Source organism: Alnus glutinosa, chromosome 6 (genome assembly GCF_958979055.1).
Source record: "Alnus glutinosa chromosome 6, dhAlnGlut1.1, whole genome shotgun sequence".
Taxonomy (NCBI): Eukaryota; Viridiplantae; Streptophyta; class Magnoliopsida; order Fagales; family Betulaceae; genus Alnus; species Alnus glutinosa.
The window spans coordinates 23,485,010-23,495,978 of record NC_084891.1 but is presented as its reverse complement, the minus strand read 5'-3'; the positions used below and the strand labels follow the sequence as shown (position 1 = coordinate 23,495,978).

Here is a 10,969-nt window from a genome sequence, read left to right as displayed (position 1 = left end):
TGTAAATTAAATAGAAGTTGTTAATACAGCTGTCAATTATGTTATTAGCTTAGTTGGTTAGATCAGATTTGTTTCTCTGTAAAGCTCTTTGTATAAATAACTAGTTTATGTATCTTTTGATCATAATGAAAAATTCTACAAGTTTCTCTCAAGTTCTTCTCTCTTTCCGTATTATGTTTCTTCAATATGGTATCAGAGCACGCTTGATTTCTTTTCAGTTGTGCTTCCTTTGATCATCTATGTTCTTCGCATTTGATTTTTTTTTTTTTTTTCCCTTTTCTTTGCATTTGATCATCTGATTTTCTTTACAATGCCTGCAATTCCAATTCATACTTCTGGTAATCCATCTAATGGTGTTTCCCCCATGGATGCACCTCCATCAAACTTTATGCCATCTGCTGTAGAGTTTTCTGTTGAATTTTCTAGTCCTTTCTACCTCCATCATGGAGATAGTCCGGGAACTCTCCTCGTTTCACAACCTTTGATTGGGATCAATTATCATACATGGAAAAGATCCATGACAATGGCACTCTCTGCCAAAAATAAGCTTTGCTTTTCATCGATGGCTCCTTAATGAAACCATCCGTTGATGCTCCTAAGTTTGCTGCATGGAATAGATGCAACAATATGGTTCTTTCCTGGATCTTGAATTCAGTGTCTCAAGAGATTGCTTCTAGCATTATCTACATCGAATCGGCTCAAGAAATGTGGGAAGACATTAAAAAGCGATTCTCTCAATCAAATGGACCTCGGATTTTTCAACTTCAAAAGGCTATTGCAGCTCTATCTCAGAATAATCAGTCAATAAGCTCCTATTATACTGCTCTTAAAGGTCTGTGGGATGAGTTGAATAACTACCGTCCCTTGCCTCTATGTTCTTGTGGAACTTCACACACAGTTCTTGATTATCAGCATCAAGAATATGTGTTTTAGTTTTTGATGGGACTCAATGAGTCTTTTGCTCATCTCAGAGGTCAAATCCTGCTTATGGATCCTTTGCCTCCGATCAACAAGATTTTTTCTATGGTGATGCAAGAAGAGCGTCAAAGGGAGATTACTACTCTCCTTTAAGCCATACTCCTGCTGCAATGGCTTCCAAATCAACTCAACCTGTTGCACGGTTTCAAGGATCTAAACCACAAGGTTTTCCTCGCAAAGAACGGCCTCTTTGCACTCATTGTGGCCTTCTTGGTCACACGATCGAGAAGTGATACAAGCTGCACGGGTATCCACCGGGATACAAGTTTACAAGAGACAAGAAAGTTGCTTCTTCGGCTAACATGGATGTTGATGCCATGCCATCTCTTCCAATTTCTTCTGAACAGTGCCAGCAACTCTTAGCCTTGCTCAGGTCCAAATGTCTTAATGATGCCTCTCTCTCTGCTCCAATTACTACCGATGAATCAAGATCATCTATTCGGTGATATGGCAGGTAATATTCATCCTTCATTTTGTTTACAAACGTTTGCTTTAGGAGATAAGCATTATGTTTTCTCCTCTGATTATCTTTTTCAAAAGGCCATTCAAAATTCAGTCAATTGTCCTTGGATAATTGGCCTGGTGCTACAGACCATATGGTCTGTTCACTGTCATTCCTTACAACAATTACATCTATTGTTTCTAGAAAAGCCAAGTTGTCAAATGGAAGTTTTGCTAAAGTTACTCACATTAGCACCGTCAAAATTAATGCTACCTTAATCCTTACAAACGTTCTTTGTGTTCCTTCTTTTTCTTTTAATTTGATCTCTGTGAGCAAATTAATCACCATTGTTCATTGTTGCCTGATTTTTATTGCTGAATTTTGTTTTATTCAGCAACTGTTAGGCTGGAAGATGATTGAATTGGGTAAGGAGCATGCTGGCTTGTATTATCTTGTGCTGCATGACTTGGCAGGTTTATGTGACTCTTGTGTTCCTTTGTCAAAAACTTTGTCTCATTTCAATTCTACTGTTCCAGATTTGGATGTTTCCAATTCTGTTGTAAATACGCATTTCAATTCTACTGTAAATATTATTGATGTTTCAGCCAATGTTTGGCATTCTAGGTTAGGCCATCTGTCTGTTTGTCCCTTAGCCAAGCAACACCGTCTTCCTTTTTCTACTAGTTAAACACATTCTGATCATTATTTTCAATTAATTCATTGTGATATATGGGGTCCTTTTTCAACCCCTTCTTCCAATGGTTCTCAATTTTTTCTTACCATTGTAGATGATTACAGTAGGTTTACATGAGTGTATTTGATGCAACATAAGTCTCAAACCCGTGTACTTATTGAGTCATTCTATCATTTAGTTGAAACTCAATTCAGTTTTAAAATCAAATGTATTCGGACCGATAATGGTAGTGAATTTCTTATGACTGATTTTTTCTCTTCAAAAGGAATCATTCATCAACTTACCTGAGTTGAAACCCCTCAGCAAAATGCTGTTGCTAAATGCAAGCATCAGCACCTCTTAAATGTAGCCCGAGCTCTCCGTTTTCAAGCTCATCTTTCCCTCTACTTTTGGGGTGAATGCATTCTCACTGCTGCATATCTCATTAATAGAACACCTACTCCTCTTCTCCAAAATAAAACTCCTTATGAATGTTTGTTCTCTTCTCCTCCTCAATACTCTCATATTAGGGTATTCGATTGTTTGTGTTATGCAGCAACTATTACTCGAAACAGGTCCAAATTTGACCTTAGAGCTCGTGCTTGCATATTTCTTGGTTATCCTTTTGGTGTTAAAGGCTATAGATTGTTTGATCTTTCTCTTAAGAAATTTTTTGTTTCCAGAGATGTTATATTCCATGAACATTTTTTTTTCCTTTTCAACCTTCATCTTCTTCTCAACCTTCTCATTTAGCTCCCCCTGTGTTTCCTACTTCTATCCCTCCTCTGGTTGATTCTGTTATTCCTCCTTCCAATTCTGTTCCTTCTCCTATTTCCCCTCCAGATGCTGTTTCTATTTCAGCTCCTTCACCTACACAATTTCCAAATCACAACTCTCCTTCTATATCATCTTCTCCTCCTACTCCACCTAGAATTCTTCGCAGGTCAACCAGAACACATAACCGGCCTAGTTATTTGCAGAATTATCACTATCAACTGGCTACTGCATCACACCCGGTTTCATCATCTCCTCAGCTTAGTGATATTTCCAATGATTCAGGTATTCCCTATGATTTGTCTTCTGTTCTATCTTATGTTAATCTGTCTTCTACTCATCGTTCTTTTAGCCTTTCGGTTTCTTCTACTTTTGAACCTAAATTCTATCACCAAGCAGTTAAAATTCCTCACTGGCGTGAAGCTATGTCTGCTAAAATTTCTGCACTTGAGACTAACAATACATGGCAACTTACTTCTTTACCTCCTAATAAGAAGGCTATTGGTTGCACATGGGTTTATAAAGTCCAGCTTAAGGCTGACGGATCTATTGAACGCTATAAGGCCCGGTTGGTCGCTAAAGGCTACACCCAAATTGAAGGGCTCGACTACTATGAGACATTTTCTCCTGTCGCCATATTAACCACGGTTCGTTATTTATTGGCTGTTGCTCCTACTCGTAACTGGCATTTACATCAGTTAGATGTAAATAATGCCTTCCTCCATTTGCGATTTGGATGAAGAGGTGTATATGGAGCTTCCTCTTGGATTTGCAGCTAAGGATTCTTCTCTGGTGTGTCACTTGATGAAATCCCTTTATGGCCTCAAACAAGCTTCCCGGCAATGGTTCTCCAAGTTTTCTTCAACTTTGATCAAACTTGGTTTTCTTCAATCCAAGAATGATTATAGTCTGTTCACTAGATTGCAAGGTTCATCCTTTCTTGTTTTGTTAGTTTACGTGGACGACATTGTTTTAGCAGGGAATGACACCGAGGCAATTTCTGTTTTTATTGAGCTCCTTAATCAGCAATTTAAACTTAAGGATTTGGGTCATTTGAAGTTTTTCTCATGATTAGAAATTGCTAGAACTTCTTCTGGAATTTCTCTATGTTAGCTCAAATATGCTCTTGATCTCCTTGAAGATTCTATATTACTTGCCTGTAAGCCATCCAAATTACCTATGGATCCTAATCTTCGGCTTTCTAAACATGAAGGTGTACTGCTGGATGATACAACACCTTACCGACGATTCATTGGAAGATTACTGTATTTGTCTCTTACTCGACCGGGTTTAGTTTATTCTATCCAGGTCTTGAGTCAATTTATGTCTCAACCACGGCAGCCTCATTTTGATGCTGCTATCAACGTTTTGCACTAGCTCAAATCTACTCCCAGCCAAGGCTTGTTTTTCTCTGCTTCGTCTGAGTTCAAATTGAAAGCCTTTTGTGATGCTGATTGGGCTGCATGCCCTGATACACGCAAATTTGTTACTAGATTTTGTTTGTTTCTTGGCAATTCCTTAATTTCTTAGAAATCCAAGAAACAACAAACCATTTCTCGATCTTTAGCTGAGGCCGAGTATCGAGCCATGGTTGTTGTTTGTTGTGAGCTCATGTGGATTACTTCTTTACTTCAAGATTTTGGAGTTTCTTTACCTCCTTCTGCTTTACTGTTTTGTGATTCTAAGGCAGCTCTTCATATCGCTGCAAATCCGGTGTTTCATGAGAGAACAAAACACATAGAGATTGATTGCCATTTGGTTCAGGATCAGATTCAAAAAGGAGCTATTCGGACTCTGCATATTAAGTCTGAACATCAGGTTGGCCGACATTTTTACTAAGCCTCTTGGGCTTCATTCCTTTACTACAATTATTTTCAAGATGAATTTGCTCAACATTTTTGCAGCTTCCTCTTGAGAGAGGGGGGGGGGGGGGGGGGGGGGTAATTACAATAAAGAAGTTTTTTTCTTTTACTTGTTTTTCACGTGTGTAAATTAAATAAAAATTGTTAATACAGCTGTCAATTCTGTTATTAGCTTAGTTGGTTAGATCAGATTTGTTTCTCTGTAAAGCTCTTTGTATAAATAACTAATTCTGTATCTTTTGATCATAATGAAAAATTCTACAAGTTTCTCTCAAGTTCTTCTCTCTTTCCGCATTATGTTTCATCAATACCCCCCCGGTGGGCGATTCACCCCCTCGCATAGTGGGGGCCACCCCTCTGCCCCCGGGGGTAGGTCTCTCTTCTTGGACCAGGAGTGCAAACTGTCGCAATTTTTACAATTATAGTAGCTACTATATGATTATTCCTTTTCTGTTCCTAATTTTAGTTTTCTTTTTTTTTTTTCGTAAATGAATAAAGCAGGCTGATTTTCTTTCACAAAAACGCTTCACCGTTACCCACTCATATAAACGGCATTTTAGTTTTTTTTTCTCTTAGGCGTAAAGGAATTTCCGTGGAAAAAGGCAGAATAAACATATAAAGTCCAGGGTGCATATATTATATATACACCGGCCCCAGGTGGCAAATACATTGACGTACTACATGTCCTTGCTTTAATTTGTATTTGTATATATATATATATAGATTAAGGGTATAGTACTGCAAAAGGATGTGTGCAAAACGATGGGCACTGAGTACTTACTGAAAATCGACTAATTTGAGTTACAATTGATGTTTTCAAGTGCAACTTCTGTACGTATACCAGACTAATTAATAGAATATGCAATTAATATCCTATAGCAGTTGCTCGATCAACGAGTTGAAATTCGATGGTTAACCCATTAAGTGATGATTATGGTGTGAGCATAATATAAATAAAATGCTAATTAAATTAAATAAGTAACGAAATTATAAATACTTCTAGCCATATCTTTTTTTTACCTATGCTTATAAGTGTGCTAATAGATGGATGCATAGAGCTCTTTATATAGGTAAACCAAAGACCCTCGTCATTTATTGGTTAGCTGATTATCCTCTTCCCATCAAAGAAAACAAATCAAAAATATAAATACAAAACCGTTTTTATCATGTAACATAATGTAGAATAAATCATATTAAATCTATTTATTAAATAATTACCGTTACAGTAATTATTTAACCGTTATCATTACAACAAATTAAATACGACATAGGGATATTAATGTAATTTCTTACATCTAGTTGTTGTCTTAATTTGAATCGATAATTAATATAAGAGATATAATTATATGAAATCTACTTGTCTATATTGGTGGCCAGATAGCTTAAAATTAATTTGGGTAAACTGGATACATATGAGATCTTTTACCTTATAGGCATAAATTGCTAATAATTCTGACAATTAATTTCTGTGAATGCCGATCCGTTGCCCTCCGCAATTCTAAACTAGATGGAACGTTAAGGTGTGGTTCAGTGCCTCAACAACCTCGAATACAGGAGGAAATGGAGTGTGAGAAGAACCAAATGATTTAATGTGGTCTTTGAGCGATCTCTTGTGCTTGAAATCAGAACCACAAGTGCAAAGCCAGCGCTTGCCACAATTCTTCTCGTGGGTTCGCCAGTCACCCTTCACGGCCAAGAGCTTCCCGCACTTGCGACACGAAAACGGCTTCATCCCGTGCTTCCTCTTGTAATGGTTCTGCAACGTTCGGAAGTCTTTCAGAGGCTTTGCTCTCGGGTGGCTTATGTTGTTCTTGCACCCTTCAGCGCAACAATAGCATGGAATATTACCCAACATCGGTCGCGGCGGCTGGGTTCCTCCCTTTAGCGACTCCGGCCCCCTTCGATACTGCGACCCATGCCCCCACATGTGCATCTACCATCAAATTTTTATGATATGGAGATGCATGTTAGCAAGTTTCTCAAGTCAAAATTTTATTAGCTTTTAATAGCTTCAGTGGTAAGTTACTTGGCACCGATGCCTCATCAAGCATAAGATAAGGTACGACTCTTTTGGTACAAAAAATTTTCCAAGGGCGAAAGCCCGAACTTTGCACAGTTTCCGAGATTTAGTTGGGGCAAAGCCCAAATACCCCCCGGTTATTAAAAAAAAAAACCAGAAAATCGTAATAGCTTTTACATGCAAGTAAATTAAACAACTGCACCTGAAGATTGTTGTAGCGGTTGAAGGTTTTGAAGCAGAGATGGCAAGAAAAATGAGTGAACCCAATTTCTATTTCTTCGGTAGTAGGTATCCAATAATTATTAGCTGCCATATCTGCATTTCCCATTTTATCTCGATCAATTGAGCAACTCGAATAATTAGGAAGGCCAATGTTTAAGGCCACGGTGATATCCTCTTTATCTTTACTCCAAGCTGGAGGGTTTTCGTCTGTTGTAGAAAATGGTAGAGAATGAAGAGAATTCTGGGCGCCCATAGTTGGAAAAAGATTGAGGGGCTGATCAGTATGATCTGAAGAAGAAGCTAACGGACGAAAGCTGAAAGGAATTTCCAAGGGGAGCTTCATGGTAAAGAGAAATACAAGCACTAAATTAAGGTTGGGTGTCTCAAGTACTAGTGGAAAGAGGTTCTTATAACGAGATCGTAAGCTTGTAGCCTTGCTTGAAGGGTGATATTAAGATCAGAGAGAGAAGGTCGGGGAGAATATTGGAGTTGAATGAAAAGAACCTTTGTTGTGGGGGGGGTCATAATACTCTCCTGCCTGTACTCTTGATCTGTTTTCAGTAGTGAAGGAATTAAACAACTTAATTTCTGTGGCCCATGGCTTCAGATTTAGTAAGAATGCACCGCAGAGGGTTGAATATCTGTGGCAACGCGCGTTTTATTTATTCTGGTTAGCGCTCAACACTCAACACCAGCATAATCTTAGACTACAATACTGTTTGAAAGAATTAAAGAGAGAAAGAGACAGATTGCATTGCAGGATGAAAATGATTCATGCTTTTGTGTTCGTGACTTGCATGTGGACCTTTCATATATATATCTTTTCCGTGTACGTTTTGTTAGGTTTTTTAATATCGATCGGTTAGTTCAGTGACAAGTATTTTGGGAGAGAAGTTTTAGATCTAGGGTGATATCAATATATTTTCGGAGCTGAAACGAAGAAAAATCATTAGATAAAAGAATTCGTTTGAACGAATTCAAATTGGATACAATGAAATTCTTCACATAGGTTTTCACTTTTCAGCAAATTTGTGTATTATTTACTTTTCTGCATATTGTGATTTGGTGATATGCATTTGGTTGATTAATTTAGATTAATTGCAACTTGGGGTCTAAACTAGAAATTTCAATTGGTATTAGAGACTTGATTTTCACTTTTGTTTGGATTAATCTTGTTGTGTGATCATTGACCCCTCCATGATCATGTCTTAATCCCAATCTCTTATTCTTCAATTCCTATAATTCCGATGGTAATAATTATGCCTACTGGAAGTTTCGCATGAGAGCATTCTGAAATCTTTAGATAAACACCTTTGAATCTCTATTAAGAGGGGTTGGGATAAACCCACTACCAATATTGATGCATGGTCTAAGGATGAATTGGACGTGTGCAACTGGAACAGTAAAGAAGTACGTGCATCTCTATGGTTGTTTAACCATATGACTTCAACAAGAGAATTTCAATGTGCAGAACTGCTAAAGAGGCATTCGATATTCTAAAAGTCACTCATGATGAAGGAACAAAAACTTAAGATTTTAGGTCACAACCCTAGGATTGCACTTAAGAGTCATCATATTCATTATCCTAGGGACTAGGGAGTGTACTTTTGCATTTTGCATGTCATGTTGCAATGTTGCATGTTGCACTGTGCATGTTTTTGTTTCTTTTCATGCAATGCAGATATATCATCTGGGTTTGTTATTTTTTTTTATTTTTTTTTAAAAAAAAATATGTGTAGAGAGTCCCCAGTGAGTGTATTATTTCCTCTAATGTGCTTAATAGTGTACGTGTACGCTCTTACTAATGCATTACGTGAGTATTATGCAAGAAGATTTCCTTCTTGTCAATTGATTATCTAAATGTTGCATAAGTGGCATGGTGATTAAAATTTTAAGAATGCCTGCAAAAATTCTATGCACACATTGATTGTATTAAGCATGAGTTTGATCGCATGTGTGAGTGTTTGATGGGCATTAATCATTAGAAAGGAAAGCACATATTTGTAGACCAAATTGACTACAAGCTAGTTGAACCTAGGATTTGAATTTCATGGTCTATCTCTCCCAAGTCGCATAAGCACATGTGCAGTATAGTAAAAATTAAAAAACCGATATACGTACATATGTTCATAAGAAAGGGTAAGAGCCTAGGAGGTGAGCATTGCAGAATTACGATCCTCTATAATTTTAAAGAAATTTTAGATTCTCAAATTATGTGAATTTATGCCCTTTTTTATAGCAAACGGCGTGAAAAATACTAAATATTAAATATATGACATGTTATCGAGGCAATAAAAAAAAAAAAATCATTTCAAAAGACTTTCTCTTCACTTTTGAATATATCATTCTTCTTTACTAAACCAAAAAATAATTTTTTGCTTAAAGTTAGCTTTTATATGACATAAAGTGTAAGAACTTGGTAAAAATATACTCAAATCTCATTATTAACATGTATTTCTTACGTCGCTCGATGCATGAAATGAACTAAATTCACATAATTTGATAATATACAATTTTATAATTTTAAAGAAATTATAAAGGATCCTGATCGAATATTGCACACCTTGTGATTAAATCTATGGGTCCAAAAAAAAAAGTCAAATATTCACTCATTGCGGAAAAGGACGAACATTTTAAATGGACTCAGAATATAATTGGGATGCTTGGTGAAAGGGGAAGTAAACATATGAGTATGCCTAGACAGTTAAATTCTAGTAAATAAGGTTTGACTTTTGTTGGTCTTTAAAAGTGTGCTTACCTATGCTTGTGGTTTCATGTTTAAGCCTTAACTCCTCACAAAGTTAATGTCTTAAACTCAGTTATAGACAATCAGTACTCACAAACTCATTGTGCAAATGTTATTTAAATTTCTTACATTATGGTTGCACCATTGTGAAAATTGGTTTTAAATTTGTTCTTAATTTCTCAAGCATGTAACTCATACGTTGTATTTTAAGCATTCTTGCATTTTTATTATAGTTTAAATTATGGGGATGATGCATTTAATTTGTTGGTTGAAAGTGTTTGGTGAAACATTAATTATAAGTATAAGGGGGAGAAAGACTTTGAGCTGGATTTTTTTTAATGCTGAATTTTAGTATTTTGTACGTTAGAACGAAGTTTATTTCGATCAAACGAAATAAAAATTAAAAAACGCATCGTTTCACTTGAGAGCTAGTTTTGCCCCAATTCTCCATCAATTGAAGGCCAATATTTCCCGTTTATTTTGCTGTTTTAATGTGTCATCTGCTGGTATCATGCTTTCAAGTCTTTTGGAAGAAGTTTTGGTTGTTTACACGCCATTTGTGTGACATGGCCCTTAACAATGCAATGTACATACTTGTTGAAATGCCTAAACGAACTGGCTTGCAGTGTTGGTGAGTTTTTTGTTGTTTGGGTTCATTGCAGTTACTTACAGGTACGGTGTTGATGTCTTCATTTCTCAGTCTACACACATATAGGATTGATCTCCATTTATTATACATTAATTTAGACATGCATGAGAATATAGGCTATTTCGTCCTAACAGTAAGACACAGTGGCATATGCATGTTGTTTTAATGGGAGCTTAGTTTTGATCATAGCTGCCATCATTCTCTGCACTTTTGAGCATGCATGTGTCTTTGATAAGTTCATATTCCACGTGTCACAAGCATCTTATTGATCAGTTTCATTGTGGTCATATTGATTAATTTAGTATTCCACTGTCTTAAGTCTTATTCATGCTGCCTGTAACGCCCCAGCTAAATATAAGCCATTTAATGGAAAACATTTAGATTTTCCTCATAGTACTGCTACTATTCATTCAATATACGTACACAGTGAAAAATCATTCTTTGTTCCTGAGGAGATACCAAATCTTCCTAAACTTAAACTAAAACACAAACCTCGATCTCCATTGTCCCCATTAAACAATAGAAAGACCTTCAACTGCCAGAATTCCAGATTGCTGAGGAAATTTCATAGAAGAACGGCTAGAGTTATGAAGCTGCTACGGC

At 36.6% G+C, this 10,969-nt stretch overlaps 2 protein-coding genes across 2 annotated transcripts; one reads left to right on the top strand and one right to left on the bottom strand.

The window, feature by feature from the left end:
* The first annotated feature begins 573 nt into the window (after nucleotides 1–573).
* LOC133871636 (uncharacterized) lies at nucleotides 574–1,211 on the top strand. Its single transcript, XM_062309065.1, has 2 exons — nucleotides 574–924; nucleotides 972–1,211. The coding sequence occupies exons 1-2, from the start codon at nucleotides 574–576 to the stop codon at nucleotides 1,209–1,211; spliced, it is 591 nt and encodes a 196-aa protein (XP_062165049.1).
* Nucleotides 1,212–6,227: 5,016 nt separating this feature from the next.
* LOC133871635 (protein TRANSPARENT TESTA 1) lies at nucleotides 6,228–7,314 on the bottom strand. The gene is made up of 2 exons (XM_062309064.1): nucleotides 6,952–7,314; nucleotides 6,228–6,662 (listed from the first exon to the last, which is right to left on the bottom strand). The coding sequence occupies exons 1-2, from the start codon at nucleotides 7,312–7,314 to the stop codon at nucleotides 6,228–6,230; spliced, it is 798 nt and encodes a 265-aa protein (XP_062165048.1).
* Between the last annotated feature and the right edge of the window lie 3,655 nt (nucleotides 7,315–10,969).